The 20,888-nt window shown below is 53.7% G+C and overlaps 1 protein-coding gene across 4 annotated transcripts; it reads right to left on the bottom strand.

Moving 5' to 3' along the window:
* Positions 1-112: 112 nt before the first annotated feature.
* MYCBPAP (MYCBP associated protein) lies at positions 113-20,244 on the bottom strand. 4 transcript variants are annotated; one of them, XM_059378532.1, is made up of 19 exons: positions 20,163-20,244; positions 14,170-14,297; positions 13,176-13,335; positions 12,934-13,037; positions 11,988-12,171; positions 11,619-11,734; positions 10,718-10,868; positions 9,718-9,833; positions 9,521-9,636; positions 8,982-9,090; positions 7,158-7,347; positions 6,237-6,424; positions 5,127-5,273; positions 4,210-4,635; positions 3,705-3,826; positions 3,001-3,116; positions 2,464-2,600; positions 2,129-2,299; positions 113-280 (listed from the first exon to the last, which is right to left on the bottom strand). In XM_059378532.1, the coding sequence occupies exons 1-19, from the start codon at positions 20,203-20,205 to the stop codon at positions 179-181; spliced, it is 2,826 nt and encodes a 941-aa protein (XP_059234515.1). In that variant the 5' UTR covers positions 20,206-20,244; the 3' UTR covers positions 113-178. The 4 variants fall into 4 exon arrangements, with proteins under 4 accessions (XP_059234515.1, XP_059234516.1, XP_059234514.1 ...); XM_059378533.1 differs by lacking the exon at positions 20,163-20,244 and adding an exon at positions 19,931-20,129 and having other exon boundaries at positions 4,210-4,422; XM_059378531.1 differs by lacking the exon at positions 20,163-20,244 and adding an exon at positions 19,931-20,128.
* Positions 20,245-20,888: the final 644 nt, after the last annotated feature.

Raw genomic sequence — 20,888 nt, 5'->3', positions numbered from 1 at the left:
GCCTCTCTGCCTACTTGTGCTCTCTCTCTGTCAAATAAATAAATTTAAAAAAAATTAAAAAAAAAAAAAAGATCTAATGTCCAAGATGTGAAGGCCTAAAGGAAGTGGTGGGAACATGAAGGTTCTTTATTGATTTGTTTGCGAACCAGTTTCCCAGAAGGCCCCTGGGGCACATGAGTCAGGTGCAAAGACGCAAAGTCTCCTCGACATCCTTTACGGGTCTGAGCTCGTCAGCCAGGACCATCAGGTCAGTCACTAGGGTGTCCAGCAGCCCGTAGACCTGGAAGAACGGAGTGAAATCACAGGCAGAGGTTCGCTTTGGGAAGGCATCCCACAAGCCAGCACCCAGCACACGATGCGGGCAGAGGGGTCTACACCAGGATGTTGAGCCGCAAAAGGGGTAAAACCACACTTGCAGAGTTTCTACAGAACTTTTGTTTTGGCAGATCGTTTTATTTTTCTTTCTTTCTTTTTTTTTTTTTAAAGATTTTATTTATTTATTTGACAGAGAGAGATCACAAGCAGGCAGAGAGGCAGGCAGAGAGAGAGGAGGAAGCAGGCTCTCCGCTGAGCAGAGAGCCCGATGCGGGCCTCGATCCCAGGACCCTGAGATCATGACCTGAGCCGAAGGCAGCGGCTTAACCCACTGAGCCACCCAGGCGCCCTCGTTTTATTTTTCAAACCATCTGGGGAAGTAATCCTGCCCTTGGGACATATGGGGGCACAAGAGCCTGGAGTGGTGAAAGGGGTAATTCTAGGGAGCAGTACCCATTTACTCCTCCCGTGGTGGGCCAGCTCCACCTTGGCCACCCAGAGGCCAGCTTTCCTTCTGGTAAGATCACAGACCCTCAGACTGAAATGTTTCCAGGACGGTGCCCTCCTATGGGGCTGGAGCACATTGAGCCTGGGCAGGCGGATTCTTCATTGAAGACAGCCCTCAAACTCCTATCTAAACCCCATCAACCTTCAGGCATCGCCGTGATGTCACCAGCAGCAAATGGGACTTCTGGTCAGATGTGATCCAGAGCGTTACCCCAGTGTATGTGACATGGTCCCAACTATCTAGCTGTCCACACCGGAGGCAGGCAAAGCGCCGCCATCAGACACGGTGACAATCAAGTGTGGCTTTGTGGGCCTCTCCTCTGAAACAGTAACAAAGAATGGAACACATACTCGGGTGAACCTCTAAGGACTTGCGGCTTAAGAATAAACCAGCATCAGGGCGCCTGGGTGGCTCAGGAGGGTAAGCCTCTGCCTTCGGCTCAGGTCCTGATCCCAGGGTTCTGGGATCAAGCCTGATCCCTGCATCAGGCTCTCTGCTCCGTGTGGAGCCTGCTTGCCCCTCTCTCTTTCTGTCTGTCTCTCTGTGTACTTGTGATCTGTCAGATAAATAAATAAAATCTTAAAAAAAATAATAAAAAGAATAAACCAGCATACAGGCTCTCCAGCATGTCACAACTCTTACACTTGCTGGAAAGTCACTCTATGTGCTGCTCCCTGCAGGGACTTCTCTGCCAAGACACACCTCACACAGACAGGAATGGGAACTGCAGAAAGGGAGGGGCTTCCGGTCCATCCCTCTGGTCTTCTAAGTCAGACTGTGTCACTCCTCCAGTCAAACCTCTGTGGACTCCTCTCACTCAGAAAAACCCCAAGTCCACACGATGGCCTACAGAGCCCCACCTGGCCTGTGACTTGTTCCCTCTTGGCGGCTCTGCCCTCTGTCCTCCTGGCCCACTCCCTCCCCTGGGTTAGCAGCCCCCTCTGCCCAGGGCACTCTTCCTCGATGGCCACAGGGCCACCCCACACCTCCCTTCAAGTCTGCTCCATGTCACCTTCTCAGTGAAGCTCCCCCACCCCCACCCAGGCCTTCCCTAACCCCCGGCCTGGGTTATCCCTCGCTCTTCCAGAGTGCTTGCCACCCAACACACGGGGCGTGTCGCTTATGCACGAGGCCTGTCTTGCACACTGGGATGCCCTTCATGAGGGCAGCTCTGCTTCCACCTTCCAGCAGGACACACTAGGGTTGACTGTTCGTGGAATAAGCGGGATGGATGAGGGAGGGGAGGAAGGTCCGCAGAGTGGGTGTGAGCGAGGGGAGGTCTGGCCGCAGGGCTCAGGCCCTCACCTCCGTGTGTAGCCTCTTGGTGTACTTCTCCATGACCAGGGGATCTATGGGTTCCTGGGAAGGGGTCGTGCTGTCAGGGACAGCGTCTTCCAAGAAAAGCCTCTCCCGACTTGACGATTTCATCAGTTTCTTGTCATCCTTCGCCTTGTGCTTCTTGCTGTTTGCACGGTCCTGCTTGGAGAGACAGAGACACACGAGGACTGCATGAGTCCCTAGGGGAGGCCCAGGGCTTTCTCAAGAGCCAAGGCGTCATGCTAGACTGAGTGCCCTGCCTGTCACAGCTCCTCTGATGCCGCCCCAGCCCCACTGGGGGCCCACCCTATGTCCCCGCATGCCTCTTTCCCTGGCAACTTGGCTGCTTTTCTGTCCTCTTTGATTCCCAGCTGCTTCCTTTCCTGGGCTGCGCCTTTTCGGTCCTCCTTCCCAAATTTCGTGGTAGTCATTTTCCCTTCTGTGCCAGGAGACTTTCGATCTAAGGGAGGGTGAGTGGAAGACAGTGTGACCTGGCCTCACGGACCCCACAGGCAGGGTTGGAAAAGCCAAGGATCCTCAGCCCTTGCTCCCCCAGGAAGGAGCAGAGCCCCCAGTCCAGGCGCATGAGCTGCACGGCAGGGGTGGGAGGCCTGGTTCCAGTCCCAGCTCCCCCACCGCTCCATCTATGGCATGGGCAAGTCATTCAACCTCTCTGGGACTCCACCTGTAAAACCAGGGGACTGGACAAAGGTGGTCACTCAGGTCACTTCTATGTCACAAATCCTGGCAGTAGACAGGAGGGTTTAATGGGGCCAACTCCAAGGATCAACCTGACGGAGATCCCACGAGATGGGCGTGCAAAGGGGGCAAGGCTAGGCAGTTCATGGCTGCAGTCTGACCTTGCTCTTCCGGGATGTCCAAATAGATGGTCTCCTTCTCAGGCAGGCCCAGCAGAGCCCTCAGCCACAGGGAATGGCTCACCAGGCCATCGATCACATCCCGCCACAGCTGCAAACTAGAGAGCAAGGCATACTGGACCAAGCCATCACCCCTCATTTGCCCTTGAACGTGTGGAGGCGTGGGTCCTTCCCTTCTAAAACGGGTGCTAGGGGCTACCGTGGAGGGGGCTGGCAGCCTCACCAGCACCTGTGCCAGCGCTCAGGTAGGGATCTGGCTTCCCTCAGGCAGTAGCCAGGGAAGAGTGGCCCAGGAGACAGTTAGCTTAAGACCCTGGCTACGCTTGGGCCCAGACCAACAGGCCCCACTGAAGGCACCCATCCATAGCCAAGCAAGTTCCACAGGAGAAGCAAGGCTTTCTGTGCCCTTGCTGTGCCCCTCTCCTCACTGCCCTCTGGTTCCTCCTTGGCCCATTCCTCTGCTCACTGAAAGGGAACTGAGCGAGAGGACGGGAGAGAGACTGGGCACTTGCTCAGCTCTAACTGCAGGTGGCTGGGGGGGTGCTGCTGTGGCAGGTGGCAGAGCGGGGGACGTCTGCAGCACCTTTCTGCACCTGGGCTCGAGGAGCATGCCCAGAACCACAGGCTAGATGGGGTTAGAGGCCACAGTGGGGAGGCAGGGTCGGCTGGGTGGGGGGTACACTTACCACATCTGGTGCAGGAAGTCAGATTGCAGAGGCCTCTGCTCCTGGCACAACTCCAGGGCTGCTTTGTTAAGCCGAATGAGGCCATCTTCCTTCTGGTTCTCCTCCGGGAGTGCCATCACTGCCTGGCAGGGTCATAGGTATCATGGGCAACTGTCCTGCGTGGGACACCGGGGTCCCTGCGTCCTCTAGTGACAGGACTGGTGCTGTGAGGACAGACAGCCAGGAGCAGGTGCAGCCATGGAGAGGGGACTCCCCCGGAACCATGCACCCATGAACCCTCTTCTCCAAGGTGTGTTTGGGTCAGAGAGGGAGCCCCCCTCACTGCACCAGAGCGGCTTAGGCACCCAAGACCAAAAGAGATGACCCAAGAGACTGCTTCCCCTGGGCCCTCAGAAGGGTCTCTTTGCCCATGGGGGCCTGGGTGCCTGCTGGGGTCCTCCCTCCGTGCCCTGGCACCCAGCCTGGGACCGCAACCCCACCCACCCCTGCAGAGTCAGGCAAGAACCTTTCTGAAATCCTCCAGGCAGAGGTTCCACTCAGGCGGGGAAAAGCCATCTGGTTCCCTGGGGCTCTTTGTGTTCCTCAGGTCTGGGCTCTCTACCACCAGGATCTCCTCCATAATGCTCTTCCGTTGAGCAGCCCGGGCCCTGGTTCCGGGCTTCTGGGAGCCCAAAGCATCCCGGGAGTCCCTCCGGGCCTCATTCTCCTGCCGGGATGGCTGGGATTCGGAGATTGGGCCCTTCAAGTGTGCTGAAGGCTCCCTGTTCAGGGGGGGCTTCTCCAAGGTGGCTGGCAGGGGCACAGCCGGCTGGGCCCTGGGGCTGAGGTGCTCCTCCTCGCCGGGCTGGGCCTCCTCGGCCTTGGGGGGCACCACCAAGTACTGGCGCCACAGGCTGTGCAGGCTTTGCACCACTTGGTGCTGGTAATGCAGCTGCAGCGAAGGCAAGTAAAGCCACGTAACGGGGAGATGGTGGGGAGGGGTCCCCAGAGTCCCGGGGAGCCTCCCCCGTTTCCCCTCCCCAACTCCCACCCCCAGAGTACGGATGGAGGCTACAGGGAAGAAGCCCACAGGAGCCTCTGTGGCCAGAGCAGCTCCTCACTTCCCTTTTGCCTGAGTATCTCTGACTTACAGCTTTTTTTGTATTTGCATTTCCAAGCAAGATGGGGTTTGAATGAAGGAGTCTGTGAAGCTCTATTCTGGCCAAGCATCCACTTACCTGCTAAGTAATCTTGGGCAAATGACTTAATACCGCCCTGAGCCTCAGTTTCCTCACTGTAAAGCGGGGACCTAAATTGTATCCCCCCCAGCCCCTGGCTGCTGGGAGGAGAAAGTGAGTTACTCATGGCAGATGCTCAGAATAGGCCCGGGGTTGCAGGGGTGGTGGTGGTGGTGGTGTGAGGGTGCAGGGGCCAGCACTGTACCCGAGGATTCCTATGGTGGAATAAGTCCTCCTCCGTGAGATAGGCATCGACAGGGGATTGTGCGCGTTCCGGGGTCAGGATCCCACTCAGCAGCTCCTGCAGCACACTCTCCACGATGGTGACTGCTTCGTGGGCAGCCAGCTTGTGCTGGGGACAGGAAGGGGAGACAAGATGGCAGCTCAGCCTTTTGAAACCCGTGTTGCCCCCTTGAGGGGAGCCAGAGCCCTTAAGACTTTGTGCCTTCCTAGGGGTTGAGCTCCTGCCACCATCTGTCTGTCTGTCTGTCTCTCTATCTCTCACACACACTCCTGTTCCCAGACTCAAAATCCTTGGGTATCTCCAGATATCTGATAGGCTGTAGGGGGGGAGCAGTCCAGGAGATGTCGCTCCCTCATGGGGCCAGAGGTCACCGAGTCAGCATTTTCCCCAGGTTAGGAAGAAGGGCAAGGGGCAGGGGGTCACACGGTTTGGGCCCTGTTGCAAGCATGGCTTGACCACCCTGTTGGGTGCCACGGGAACAGTAGAGGGGCTCCTCCTGAGAGAGAGGGGGCCTACCGTCAGCAAATAAAGCAGACGTGGCACTTGTCCATATCACCTGTGCTCCGGTGGGCTGAGCCCCAGCTACCGGAGTTGGCTCGTATCCAGCGGCCACAGTAGGAACCAGGCTGCTTTCTACAGAGCATCTGGAAGCACTGTCCCAGCTGGCCAGCTCTGGAGCGGACCTGGGGCCCAGTGCCCACCCCTGAGCCCACACTCTCTCTCTTGGGGTCAGCCCCACCAGTTAGGGGGTTCTCTCTACTTTTAAAGGTTTGCCAGTTAAATCTGACCCCAGGGGATAGATAGTGTCAGACAACGTGAACAAACACAAAAGGTATTTCTAGCAGTTCTGGGGGCCTCCAGGCAGGATGGGGCAGAAAACTGTTCCCACTCTCTGTGCCACCTGCCTTTTACATCACAAAGCCCTGGGGAGTGTGTGTTGAGCAAAACCAGCTGTTTGTCTGTGAAACATTCACCTCTGGGGCTGGGAGAAAGGGGATTCCCAAAGGCAGCACCAAGAAGTCCAGGGGAACCTCTCTGGTGTCCACGGGGCCAAGGTCCTGGGTCTCTTACCTTTAGTAACTTCCTTTCTTCCCTAAAAATGTCCTGGGTCAGGGAGACTGCATAGAGATTGACCTGCAGGGTAGCCCCTCCTAGTAGGGTGGGGTGGGTTCCAAACTCCCAATATTCCCTGAAGATCCCAGCATGCAAAGACTTGAAGAAGAAGGTAAAGGTTTTCGTTTCTCCAGGCAGAATCACACCTGAGAGGGACGGAGACAGAGGTTTTCACCACAGAGGAGCTAGCTGGGCCCCAAGCCTGCATGTATACAATTAACTGAGCCCCAAGCCTATGCATATACAGTCAACTGAGCCCCAAGCCTATGCATATACGGTTAACTGAGCCCTAAGCCTATGCATATACAGTCAACTGAGCCCTAAGCCTATGCATATACAGTCAACTGAGCTCTAAGCCTATGCATATACGGTTAACTGAGCCCTAAGCCTATATACATATACAGTTAACTGAGCCCTAAGCCTATGCATATATAGTCAACTGAGCTCTAAGCCTATACATATGCAGTTAACTGAGCCCTATGCCTATGCACATACAGTTAACTGAGCCCCAGGCAGGGTGACAGACCATCCTGGTTTGCCCAGAAATGAGGGTTCTCCTGGGATGTGGGACTTTGGACTTTCTGTGTGAAAACTGGAAAGTCCCAGGCAAACAGGGATGGTGGGTGAGATGGCCCTAGCCTCAGGCCTGAGCAATTAGGTAACTGAACCCCTAGAAAATTTTTGCTCCCTGGTGACTCACTGCTCTGTGTTCTCAAGAGTTCGACCCCCCCCCCCCAGACATGAACAGCTGGGAGAGGACATAATTCACAAAAGAAATGGGAGGGAATAGGCAGGGGAGAGCGGCTCAACCTTGCAGGAGCATTAGCCCGACCATGGCTGCTTAGAGGACAGGAGGCAGGGAGTGAAGCAGCCAGGTACCTTCTCGATTGTTAAAGTAAAACCGCTGCATCCTGTTTCTCTTCAGGCCTTGGAAAGAGTCCGGCTGGGACCGCCGCCGCCAGTCATACCAAATGGCCACTGTGCCATTATTGACCACGGTCAGCTCCGAAGATGTCTTCTCTCCTTCTAGAGTTTCGAAGGTCAAGCGGACAGCAATTCCAACATGCTTCTAGGGAAGGAGGAGGTAAGAGAAATGCCTCTCAGGGAGGCTCTGGCCTCCGGTGACCAATTCATCCTGGTCTGAAAGCAGCTTTTCTGGGTTTGGCATTGAAAGTCCCATGTCCCAGTGCTCCAGGGCCTGGGCGCTCTGAGTGCAAGCATTGTCCTCCAGTAGCGGTTGTCTGTGAGGCTGCCATCCACAGCAAGCAGGGGAGAGAAAACAGATTGTGTATCTGATGAGCAGTTCTGCTCCTTAGAGCTGAAGTTTTTTTTTGTTTGTTTTTGTTTTTTTAAGAGAGAAAGCGAGAGAGAGCTGGGCTTGCCTGCAAGCAGGGGTGGGGGTGGGGTGGGCAGGGCGGGGTGGGGGGAGGGCAGAGAAAGAAGGAGAGAATCTTTTTTTAGTTTTTTATTTTTTGTTTTTTTTAAGACTTTATTTAGGGGCACCTGGGTGGCTCAGTTGGTTAAGCATCTGCCTTGGGCTCAGGTCATGATCCCAGGGTTCTGGGATTGAGCCATGTCAGGCTCCCTGCTCAGCGGGAAGCCTGCTTCTTCCTCTCCCACTCCTCCTGCTTGTGTTCCCTCTCTTGCTGTCTCTCTCTCTCAAATAAATAAAATCTTAAAAAAAAAAAAAAGGACTATTTATTTGAGAGAGAAAGAGACAGAGGGCATGAGCAGGGGAAGGAACAGAGGGAGAGGAAGAAGCAGACTCCCCACTGAACTGTGAGCCCAACGGGGGACTCGATCCCAGAACCCTAGGATCATGACCTGAGCCCAAGGCAGACGCTTAATTGACTGAGCCACCCAGGCACCCAGGAGAAACAGAATCTTTTTTTTTTTTTTAAGGAATGAGGTTCTTTTTTTTTTTTTTTTTTTAAAGATTTTATTTATTTATTTGACAGAGAGAGAGAGAGAAGCAGGCTCCCTGCTGAGCAGAGAGCCCGATGCGGGACTCGATCCCAGGACCCTGAGATCATGATCTGAGCTGAAGGCAGCAGCTTAACCCACTGAGCCACCCAGGCGTCCCGGAGAGACAGAATCTTAAGTAGGCTTCACGGCCAGCATGGAAGCCGATATGGGGCTCAATCTCATGACCCTGAGATCATGACCTGAGCCGAAAACAAGAGTTGGATACTTAACCAAATGAGCCACTCAGGCGCCTTTGAAGAATATTTTAGAACCTTCTTGAAGCCATACCTGTTTGGTTTTTTAAAAAAGATTTTATTTATTCATTTGAGGGAGAGAGAGCACAAGACGGGCAGAGGGAGAAGCAGACTCCCCACTGAGCTAGGATCCTGTTGTGGGGTTCGATCCCAGGACCTGGAGATCATGACCTGAGCCGAAGGCAGACACTTAACCATCTGAACCACCCAGGTGCCCCAAAGCCATACCTGTTTGAAGTTTGCTTATTTACATGCTTGGGGGCTGGGTACAAACTGGGTGGCTTGTGACAGTCTCTTTTCAGCCTCGTGATTTTATTCTGGTGCAAGTTAGCACTCCTGTTACCATTTTCAGACATGCTAAATGTATGACCAGATAAATGCAAAGAGGTGACTGTCCAGGCTGCTTGTGACTGCCACAGTCACCCTGGGACTGCACCCGAGGGAGGCCCTTGCAGCAGGTGGGCGAGGGTGGAATCCATTTTACCTTGTCCTGTGGGTTACTGCCTCTGATCCAGCAAGCTGGCTTCCCACAGAACAGCAGAGAAGGGCCAAGAATAGGCATGGGGACCACATCAGGATAACTGGCCAAGTCTCTGTAAGAAAGACCAAGGGCTTACTTCCCCAGAGGCTACCCCAGTCTTGCCCCGTGGCACCCAGGGAAATGGCCTGGACAGGTGCTGGGCTCTGCCCTCTGATGGAGTACCCTCAGCTCCACTCGGGCCTCGTCCCGCTCTATCCCTACAGGCAGGTGCTGCTGGGACACACAGAGACTCTTCGCGCATGGCCATGCCGCACGCACGGCATTTACCAGCAAAGGAATGGCAGGGAAATGCCCGTTAGGGGCTGGTTGCTGGGAGGGAGCAGATGGTCACAGAAAAAGCTGGCACAGGTGTTGGGAGGGGCCCAGAGAGAGGCGGGGATGGAGGCACCTGGATTTCGGAGTGGGAAGTCTGCCTTTATACTGCAGGCGCCGGGGGAAGCCACTCTCCCCGACCCCTCTCCCTGGAGCCCAGGCCGACTCACAAGGGCACTGTGTCTTCTGAGGAGCTTTCCTGGTTCCTGTCAAATACTCTGAAGTCTTCCACCTTCACAGTGGTGAACGGCTGCCCTTGGCCCACCACCTCCAGGCCATCAATATCCTCAGAGAGACCAAGAAAGGGAAGATTAGCAGACCGAAGACAGGCGCATCACGAGGGGCTTGGGACTGCCCAAAGGCATACCTGCTGGCTGAAATCCAGCTCTGCCATGAGCTTCCGCAGCTCTGTGCGTCGGTAGATCAGAAACAGACTCCGATCCCAGGTGTAGCGATATCCAGCCTCCTTCCGGTCCGGCAATCCTAGAGCGGCGGGGCCAGGGGCCCTCAGCACAGTCGGCTGCTGGTGTCTCTTCCCCACCCACTAATGAGGGGCACCACAAGCACCCACCCCAGCACCGCTTCTGGGAAAGAGGAAAGTATAGCTTCCCTGTGAGGCTTGACTCCGGTCCTCCCGCCCATCCCTACTGCCTCAGCAGCCCTGTGCAGGACTCCTGCACGACCAGCTCAGAACCCTGCAAACCTTTGGATTATAATCACAACATCAGCCACATCTGACTAAGTATTTAACAGCCAGCCAAAACTTCCTACTGCACACCCGGTCCCACTGAACACTCCCACAGTACTTTACAGGTGGGGAAACTGAGGACGAGAGGGCTTAAGAAACCCACTGGAGTTGGCAGACCCAACACAGCTGGGGCCCGAGCCCAGCAGAGAAATAGCATGCAAACCACAAAAGCAAGCCACTAATGTCACAGGAAATTCCCGAGATGCCACACTGGGAAAGGTGAAAAGAAACAGGTGAAATTCACTTCATTAATACAGTTTAACCCAAGATCGAGAATAGTATCATTTCAACATGTAATCAATATAAAAATGATTAATAAAGTATATGTTTTAGTACTAATCTTCGAAACCCAGTGTGCAGTTCTTACAGCACACCTGAGTCCATGCCAGCCATGTTTCAGGAGCTCGATGACTACGAGCCATGGTGGCCACGTGGAAAGAGCGGTCCCACAGCTCCTGCTCCCACTTGCCCCCCTCCCCCTTCCATCACTGTCTTACTGCAGGGGGCTGGACCTCCAGGGGTTATGGGCTCCATCCCAGGCCATTCTCATCCGGAGCCATGCCATTCCCCCTCCTAGGCCAGCCACAAGCTGCCGTCGCGTCTCCAGCCCGCTCCTCACCCATCTCTGCCTGGATGCACTGGGGCTTCCTGACGTGAGTGATGGGTTCCAGGAGGCCACGCTGAGCTTTTGTCTTTGTCATCACCAGACCCGTCAATTCATCTCCCAGGTATTCCAGGCGACTCCAGAACCCACTGGTCTCCTCACAGGTCTGGCAAGGAAGGACAGGGGAGTCATAGCACCTGGGCACTTTGGAAAGAGGCTGGTGGAGGCGGGGTGGGGGGTGCCCAGCGGGACAAGAGTGCCACAGACCTCAGATACTCTCCCTAGGGGGGATTCCCTGCTGCTGAGAGCAGGATAGAAGCACCCACTGTGCTCTTCTGTAGCCCCAGACGGATGGCACAGGCCCATAGAGGCACTGAACTGACAAAACACGGCAGAGGACGGTGCCCCAGGTCCCCTGAAAGCTGGAGCCTCGGCTTTTAGGAGAACACTGATATTAGACTATTCTAATATCCCAATACCATGCTATCTTTTCCCTCAAACTGACTACCTCAGACCACCACAGGCTGAGTAACCTCACTAGTCAGGCCCCTGAAAGCCTTGTAACAGTAAAGGCCTTAAGAGCTTCAAAATGCCTTGCAATGAGCATATTTTCTTTTTCCTTTTTTTTTTTTTTTTAAAGATTTTATTTATTTATTTGGCAGAGAGAGACACAGCAAAAGAGGGAACATAAGCAGGGGGAGTGGGAGAGGGAGAAGCAGGCCTCCTGCCGTGCAGGGAACCCGATGCCGGGCTCAATCCCAGGACCCTGAGATCATGACCTGAGCTGAAGGCAGACGCTTGACGACTGAGCCACCAGGTGCCCCAATTTTCTTGTTCCTAATTGTGCAACCTGAGGCAGCCATCCTTGGATCCAGAACCCCCTTCCTCACAGAGCACCTGGGAACTCTGTCCTTACCTTCCCATCATGCTGTGTTGGAAGTATTCGGTCAATGAGCTCCCGTTCCTCCTGGATCCGTCTGTAGGTCTCCCCAGTGTGCATCAGCAGCTCGCTCACTGGCTTCTTCAAGTGTTCTGGAAAGGAGAGAGCCAAGAATGCAGCTCCTCCCTCAGGTCAGAACAGGAGCGTAGCCCTGCTCCGTCAGCCCCAGGCTGGGCTGATTTCGGGACCCACTAAAAGCAAGAAGCACTTGGGGGTGGAGGGGGTGGAGGACACAACGTGATCAGGCTGCATCCAGGCTTCGGCCAGGTGGAGCCACAGGAAAACACAGCAGTGGAGCCTTGGTGGTGGCCGAGGCCTGGAGGGAACCCTGTCCACTGTGCTCACCGCTGAGGGCTTCCTGCTGCTTCTTCCGCAAGGCGATGTGGCGCTGCCAGTTTCTGAGAAAGTTGTGCTGAGGAGGTGGGGCCCAGGGATGTGCCTTCTTTTCTCTGGGGGCTTTCTCCTTTGGCTCTTCTTTCGCCAACATGAGTGTCACCAGAGCCGGTGGGGTGGGGATCAGCTCAGCCAGCTGAAAAGTACAGGGAGAGCATGCAAAGGGTAAGAAGCAGGCGTTGGTGGGGTGGTGGTGGCCGGATCGGAGGGGGGGGCGGTGGCGAGAGTAGAGACTTCTCCAGGCCTCACCCCCTGCCGTCCTCCCCCTCTGCTCAGAGTCCCTCCTCTTCTGGACCCTGACATAGCAACTCTCAGTCTCTCTGTCCCCTCACAACTGATGCTAACTGACACCTTTATGGGCAGAGCAACAGAGCCACTTTTATATGACCCCAGGCCTCTTAGCACCTGACCCGGCAGAGGTGTTTTGCCTGGAGCCAAGGAAGCAAAGGAGCCGAAAGCCAGCAAAGCTCAAGTCAGACAGACAGACAGACTGACGCGCAGTCACAGGAGCTGTGAGAAGCTGCCCTCCTCCACCGTGTGCACCAAAGAGGCGAGCAGGCCAGGCTTTGGCGAAGGGCTAATAAAGCCAGTGGTGCGCGGAGGAACAGGAACACTGAGCCCCGATGCCTCTCTGGGTTCTAATTGGAGCCCCGCACACTCTGGCTTTGGGGTTCCTTGAGGCACCTCTGTATCCTTATGGTGAACTGCTGACTTCAGCTGAAGCCAGTCTAAGGGGGCTTCACTCTTTCAGGGGGAGGGTCATGAGCTTTTCAGATTCCAGGGCCCAGGAGGGAACTGTCTAACCCCATTCCCCAAGTCGTGCTTGGTTCCACCAGGTGGGTACCACTGGAATGGCTCCAGTGACTGCTCCCCTCCCCATAGCTCTGTGCAAACCAACCTGGGTGTTCCCTTGAGCAATGGCAATTCTCTTAAAGTCCTGGAGACTCCCCAGGATGTGGTGAGGCAGGATCTGGTCACAGCCATGGAAGCTGTCGCCTGGGCCTGGGGGGATGGCAGGGAGGGACTAGCTCATGTCAATGTTTCAAGGCAGTTACTTTCTGCTGGTGACCCATTTTCCTCCCCAAGGCTGGGCCCATGAACTCAGAGGCCAAGGCTGCCAGGGTCAAGCCTGTGCCATACCAGAGTAGTCCAGGGGCTTCGTGGCTGCATCTGGGGTAGCAGGATGTGCAACTAAGTGGCAGACCTTCCTCTTCGGATCCTTGGGCTTGAGTTTCCGAATGATAAATTTCTGGGTAACAGCAGGTCGATCTTGTGTCTCAATGAAGCGAGGAATGTGTTGCTTAAAAAAAAACCCCAAAAAACCAAAATAAAATGAAACAGGAGAATTCCACTTGAGATCAGGAGGAAGAAAAACACCACCCATCTCCTCGGTCCTAATTTTTGGTGGAATTCCTGAAGGCTGACAAATCTGTTGTTCCAGCTCTGTCCATATGCTCTGTCGAGGAAATGTCTATGCCACAGACTAAAGTCTCAGTGATGTCCGGGAGGGAAAAAGTAACATTTAAACCCTCCAGACAGTGCAGGTGAGAAGTGGCCGACTCTTCCAGGGTAAAGCATGGGGTGCAGGTTCAGCAGCTGTATCCACGCCTGCAATGTACTCCTCAGAGTCATTTTCCCTTCTATGAAATGGGGGTGACTGGCACTTGCCTCAGTGGGAAGCAAGACACCTGAACATGTCATTTCCCTATGGTTCTCTAGGACTCTCAGCAATGTTAAAATAAACCACATAGTAAATTTCTTCAGATGGGGGTGCCTGGGTAGCTCAGTCGTTAAGCGTCTGCCTTCAGCTCAGGCCATGATCCGGAGTCCTGGGATCGAGCTCAGCATTGGGCTCCCTGCTCTGCAGGAAGCCTGCTTCTCCCTTTCCCAGTCCTCCTGCCTGTGTTCCCTCTCTCTGTGTGTCTTTCTCTGTCAAATAAATAAATAAAATATTTTTTAAAAATTCCTTTAGATGCAAAAGTGCAAAGAATCCATGTTCGATTTTTCTATGGAATTAGACACTCCCTCTGAGTGGAGAGATGGTGGAGAGACAGTGGGCACGGTTGATGTTCCCAACCAGGCGGACTGACCCAGAAATGCTCCTGCAATAAAGGATCCTGGACTTCATCCTTACCTTCTTTAGATCTTCCTTCTTAATGGCTAAGGCAAGAATGTCATCCCCTTGTAGGACATTGCTGACAGGCTCAGGTTCTTCCTGAATGGGGGGTGTGGGCTGTTCAGCTATCTTTGTCCTCTTCTTTTCTAAAAAGAAGCAGAAAGGTACCACTGCTGAAATATAAATATATGTACTGTGTATATTCTAATAGAGATATATAATATATATTCTAATATATAAAAGCTAATATCTATCTACATTAGAGTTCATGGTAGAAGGCATAGCTCAACAACTAGGCAGACAGCAGAGGCTACCAAGGTGGCTTGGAGTTCTCTCTCAAAGTTGGAGAACTTTCTCAAAGTTCTCTGTCCCCCTTGGCCTGCTACAGTGACTGGAACTTTTGGAGCTGGAGTTGCGATCGGAAGATAGTCCGTTCCAGGATGTGCCATTTATAAGCTATACAACCTTGGGTGTATCACCTAGCCTCTCCTGGTCTCTGTTTTCCTTTTTGTAAAAAGAGAAAGCCCGACTAAATCAATGTTTTCCAAATATTTGTCAAATGTCTGTCTGAGGGTCTTCTGAAGAGTTTTACTAATAGAGCTTCCTAGCTACTTCCTGGGGCCAGGGCCAAGGGAACTGTATTTTGTAAAAACTCCTTTGGTGGTTCTGAAGCATAGGAGTTTGGGACAACAGAACTAGATGCTTTCCCAGCTCTCCGCATTAGCTGCATTGACACGTTGTTCTAGGTGAAGACGTCAGGTTTCTTAGGACACTGGCTAAAATGCGGATGCTCTGGGCAAAGCAGAACCTTCACCCCTGAGCATTTATTTCACATTCTTTCATTTAATAAATACTGTGTAAGCATCTCGCTAGGCATTGTGCTAGGTTCTGGGGATATAAAGCAGAGTCTCGGGCATCCAAGAGCACAAGCCCAAACAAGACCATCTAACAGGTTCCCTGAACTAGGATCACTAGGGGTGTGTCCGGGGAGGTACCCCAGCCTCCCAGTGGGGAGGTCAGTGGGGGGCTTCCTGAGGAGGTGATGTTTACACTATGAGCTGAAGATGATGGAGCTTAGACACGGGAAAGGCTCTGGGGAATAGGCATTCCAAAGGGAAGAGCACGGAGAGGCCTAGAGGCAACAGAGAGAGTGGGCATCTGGAACTCCAAGCACATTTTTTAAATAGCTGGAGAGCAGCGAGGTGGGGGGTAGGAAGCTGTGCCTGGGGAGGGAAGTGGGTGCCACATGGCTCAGAGCTTAGTGAGCTGTGTAAAGGACTTTGGTCTTTACCCTGAGGGTCATAACATGGCAAGGAATGGATAAGGAATGCAATATGGAATGGGGGGGTGTCTTTAGGAGTCTATGGGGGGCATGAAGGGCTTGACAAAAGCGGCTCATGGGACTGGAGGAAAGTGGAGAAATCTGACCCTCTTTCTTGCACAGGCCGGCAGGAGCACAGCACTGAGAACTCGTGGACAGAGCAAGTTGCTCCCCAGCCAGGACGCCCTCCCTGTCTTCCTTCCACAGACGTGGGTTTACAGTTTCAAATGCATTTTGTTTCTCTGGCTGCCGTCCCTGGTTTAGAATGTTCTTAGGTTAAGGCCTGACACAGAATACGCAAAAGAAAGCCCAAGTCCAGCCTTTAGGGACTTTAAACCAAAACTTGGTTTTGTCCACTGCTACTCAGAGTGCTCTAATGTTCAAGGGGCCATTATCACTCAAACATCAAAGCGGGGGTTTTGATGACCCAAGTCAAATGTTTTGTAGGAAGTGGCCACATGGTGGCCAAAACACCGAAGCCAGAATCATCCCAACAGCGTAACTCTAAATGGGGCCTATCAGTCAGAGTCGGCGACGGGGTCAGCAGACACCCAGGAGTATCTATCAGTGAAACCACAGGGCTCGGTGTACATGCGTACACACACACACTCACACATACACGTGCGCGCGCACAAACAGGGCAGATGGGCTTAACCCCACGTTCTGGTCCCATCTATTGCCCCACAGGGAGGTGCACCCTTAGGCTTGAATTTCTACTTCCTCTCTCCCTTCTCCCCAAAGTCACCTGTGTTGGTGGTCGTCCAAGAGACAACAGGGAGCAGTTGCAGGCTGGTTTTAATACACATTTTGGAACCTGGGGGCGCCTGGCTGGCTCAGTCGGGAGGAACACGTGATTCTCAATCTGGGGGTCATGAGTTCCAGCCCCACACTGGGTGTAGGGGTTAAGCACATAAATAAACAGACTTCACATAAATAACTATTTTGGAATTATTTATGTTTTCCAGGACACTTGCTTCCTCCCGTCTGTCACCTCGGCTGGATCGACAGCTTCCCAAGGGATTACACATCTCCAGATGTGTGCTTTTCACTGGTGGGTGTCTAATCACCATGTGTAAATTTATAAACCTTCAACATTGCTAAAGGTTTACAAAATCGGGAAACTCTGCTCTGAGGTTTTTCTGAGGTTATCTTGGATGCAGTTCAAAGCTCTGGTATAACATACAGTCAGGGAGCAGTATGTTCTAGTTAAGGAATACTTTGGAAAAATGATATATACATCTTAAACTTCAATTCACCCTACAGAATATTTACCAAGCAATTTCTCTGTGCTATGAACTGCAGAGGCGGTGGTATAAAAGGTGAAGATAGGGCTCCTTCTCTTGAGGAGCTGAAAACAGCAGCAGACACTAACATACACCAGCATCACATGAGGCCCTGAGTTAGTGGCAAAGACCAGGTGTTTGGTTACACATCAAAGGAGGACAAATGGATGCGGATCCTACAGGTTAGGGCTGTAAAGAAAGGTCCAGAAGAGCACGTGCAGGGGTCAGAGGCCGATTTAGGCCCTGAAGGACCAGAAACCTTGGGACAGGCAGAGCAGCAAACAGAGCTGTTCCAGGTGAGGTCACAGAGCAAAGGGGGAGGCAGGGCTGAGCATGGCATATGTGGGGGCATGGCGACACAGAAGGCTTGTTGGGGGAGGTGGGGGTGCCATTAGGGATGACAGAAAAATCAAGGCATGTCAGCTTGGTAAAGTAAGGCTGAAGCATTTGTCTTCTCACTGGCAGGAAGGAGGTTTGGTCCACGAGGGTGCGTTGGTAAAAGCAGCATTTCAGAGTGATTCATCCAATGAGGGTAAGCCAGGTGGACTGGGGGCTGGGCGGGGGAGCTCAGTAGTATGGAGAGGCAAGCGGGGGAGAGCAGGGAGGAAGGATGATTGTGTGGGGGTCATTTCAGGACCTGAGGGAGGGTACTCGGCAGGGTCAGGATGTGTCTCACTACTAAACCTAAGGAAGCTCAGCTATTTTCCTGTTCTTTGGTCTGGAAAGCCAAGCTGAGGGGGGGTTCTGGTGAGCCCCACAGCTGGCATTTCTCCCTTGATTCTGGCAGCCGTGAGGGGGTAGAAGACCAGCCCCCTTGCACGGGGCAGTTGGGGGACATTTTGGCCAGCGGTAGGCCAGGCAGCTGGAAGCAAGGTGCTCAGGCAGGGTAGGAGTGGAGGAAAGCGGGGGATGCCTTGGAGGAGAAACCTGGCCTTGAGTTTTCTGTTTCTTGAGTTATCTAGACGTTATCCTTTTTCCGTGTTTATCAAGGTCTTTGAGAACTTCCCCCAGATTGCACTGGGGGAACCAAGGGAGACGCTGTCCCTACCAGGGCTGAGCTTTCCTTGATCAGGGAGGGGCATCTGGGACTGCTGGGAATCTTCCCAGTTTCGTAACAAAAGCAGGGACAAACTTGGAAGGCAAAAGGGCTCGCATCCCTAAACAGATTTATAGTCACAATATTTGCTTGCCTTTTTGCTTATAATTCAGAGACCCTGGAGAAATACAGCATAAGATCATATTTGTGGATTAGTGTATTATATCGGGGCTGGGGGGAATAAAAGTATTGTCCTACTACATTACCAACGTCCCCTGAGATATTTAGGAGGAAAAAAAGGTATCTTGCATGCTAAACTAAACAGGTTTTTTTCCCCCTCCTCACCCTGGTGCATGTTCTCAACTCAAATGGCTATTTAACAAATTACATTTCCCCTTCTTAAAAATAACTATGTAGTGATAAATCGTTCCTTGATTTGTGTACAGCAGAAAGTTCAAATCTGATAAGATCCAGAAACTAGGTGTGCAGGAGGCAGTAGCTAGGAAAGACCTTGACTGCCCTTGGGAAAAGGTCCCAGCTCCTTTTCTTTCTCTGTCCACTATTAAGAATTAGATCATGAGGGGTGCCTGGGTGGTTCTGCCAGTTACGTGTCTGCTTTTGGCTCAGGTCATGATCTTGGGGTTCTGGGATCAAGCCCCATGTCCTCAGAGGGCTCCTTGCTTAGTGGGGGGTCTGTTTCTCTTCCTCTGCCCCTCCCCCACCCACTCATGTTGTCCCTCTCTAAATCTTAAGAAAGTTATATCATGAAACAGCATCTCAACTTAGCCTAAATTGGACTTTTGTACTACAAAGAGGGATTAAAGCCAGCCATACTGACTAAACAGGCCTCCCAGGGGTCCCTGCTGATGGCAGACCTCCCCCTCTCCTCCCACTGAGCTTTTCACCACTGCTCTGAGGCTTTGGGTCTCCCCAGCGCCTGCAAGAGCACATCCAGACTCTGACTTAGCAAGTGAAGCCCTTGCTTGGTCTGGCCCCTGCCTACCTGTGCAGCCCTGTCTGGCTCCCTCCCTCTACTCCACACCCACCACCTCTGCCCTGGCCACCAATGTCCTAGTTCCATGCTTTAGCTCACATGGCTCCTGCTAGCCTGGAGAAGCAAACTGCCTTTTGCGGGGGAGGGGAGGAAGGAGGCCAGCCACAGATGCCACCTTCTTCAGAAAACCTTCCCCTCAGATTCTAGCATCTAAGGCCTGGGTCAGGTACTCTGAGCCCCCATAACCACTTAGGGATCCCAATATTGCAGCACTCATATTTGTCTGGTTCCTCCTCCCACATCACTAGACTCTGCGTTTCTTGTGGGCTGGGGTCACACAGTAGATACTGACACCACTGCTGCCCAGCACGGTGCCCACACACAGCAGACCCTCAGTAAATGGAAACAGGGGGTGGGCTGCAAATAGGAACATGTCCATGGGGGTCAGTGTGCAGTTAGACACCCCGGGACCCTGCCACCTGCAACCAGAGGGTAGCTGAGGCAGCCAGAAGTAGTCATGTCTGCAATGGGCTCCAGGTTAAACCACCGGGATAGGTGTTATCCATCCCGAAAGGACGGATATACGTGGTGGGAAACAGAACTGGCCGAGTTAGTCATTTCTTCTGGGTTTTTCCAGCAGGTCTCTTAGGTGAACATCCTCAAGAATCCACCCAAGGTGTTGGTTTCACCACCTCCACATGTTTCTTGCATTCTTTCCTGAACTTCTTTTCCCAAGGACTCCAGTTCCTGGCCCTTCTGAAACTCTTTCCTGACTCTTCTGCACCCCACCCAGTGGAGGGCTCCTGCCTTCTGAGTCCCACCCTAAGATATGGTTAGACCTAGAGGTCTCCTATGCCTTCCTGCCCCAAGCCATCTCCCCAGCAGTTGATCCCTGAGGCCTCGGTCAGTGTTCCTATGTCCCCATCCCCAAGGCCCAGGGTACTGGACCTCCTCCCTTCGCGGGTCGCGCTGCCTTGTACATCATCCCTGAGGTATGGGGTAGCCTTATTCCGTACCCCATTCCCCCGTGATCTTTACCTCCATCCTGTTGTCACCCCCGTCCTCCAGGCCCCGTGTCGTGAATCCCATCCAAAAACCCAGCCCCTGTCGGGTTCTCCTGAGCTCCCAAGGCAGCCAGCGCCAACCTTTAATGGCTTCTGCAGCCTCCAAGAATCTGTTTGCAGGTATTCTTAGGCGGGACTCCTTCTTTAGAGACTTCATGGTGTCGCCCGCGCTCTGAGCGCGGCCCTGCGCCGCGGGGACCTGGGATAAAGAGGCTGCGCGGCACCCCAGCGACCCCGCGCGCGCGCGCCCTCCCGCCAGCGGCCGCCGACGCGTCCATAGCAGCCAGAGTCCCGCGCGGGGGCGCGCACCCACCGATCAACTTGGGCGGAGACTGCTTGGCAGCCATCTTTTTCATCCGGCCACGCCCACGCGCCCGCCGCGGGCCACTCCTCCCGCGCGCGGAGTAGGAGCCCAGCGGGGCGTGACGTCACAGGGGCGCCGGAGAGCGCCGTGACGTCAGCTGCCAGGGGGAGTGGGGCGAGGCACCCAGTACTGGGGGAGGTGGGCAGGACGGCGGGGTAGGGGCGGCCCGGGCTCCGGCTTTCCTTCTGCGTCTCCAGGCGACTGCCGCCGGGTCATTCCTTTCATGCCAGGCTGAAACCCCCTGCGTGACTTCTCTTGGTTTTCAGGGACTCGGTGGCCCCTGCCTGTCCTTTCCGGGCGCCTATGTCCTACACCCGCCCGCGCTCGCTACAGGCCCTGCATCACCTCCCAAATAATTCAGGCTTTTACCCCGACTTGGGCCCTTCTCACATTGCTGGTTTCAGTCCTTGGAGATAAAGCCCTTGACTCCCTAATTTTTTTTTTAAAGATTTTATTTATTTATTTGACAGACAGCGATCACAAGTAGGCAGAGAAGCAGGTAGAGAGAGAGGAAGGGAAGCAGGCTCCCCGCTGAACAGAGAGCGGGATGCAGGGCTCTATCCCAGGACTCTGGGATCGTGACCCTAGCTGAAGGCGGAGGCTTTAACCCACTGAGCCACCCAGGCGCCCCTGACTCCCTAATTTAAAGTAGCCCCTCTGTGGTCTCCACTTTAT

The sequence above is a fragment of the Mustela nigripes genome, chromosome 16 (genome assembly GCF_022355385.1).
Source record: "Mustela nigripes isolate SB6536 chromosome 16, MUSNIG.SB6536, whole genome shotgun sequence".
Taxonomy (NCBI): Eukaryota; Metazoa; Chordata; class Mammalia; order Carnivora; family Mustelidae; genus Mustela; species Mustela nigripes.
The sequence above is the reverse complement of the archived record's forward strand: the minus strand, read 5'-3'. Positions and strand labels throughout refer to the sequence as shown.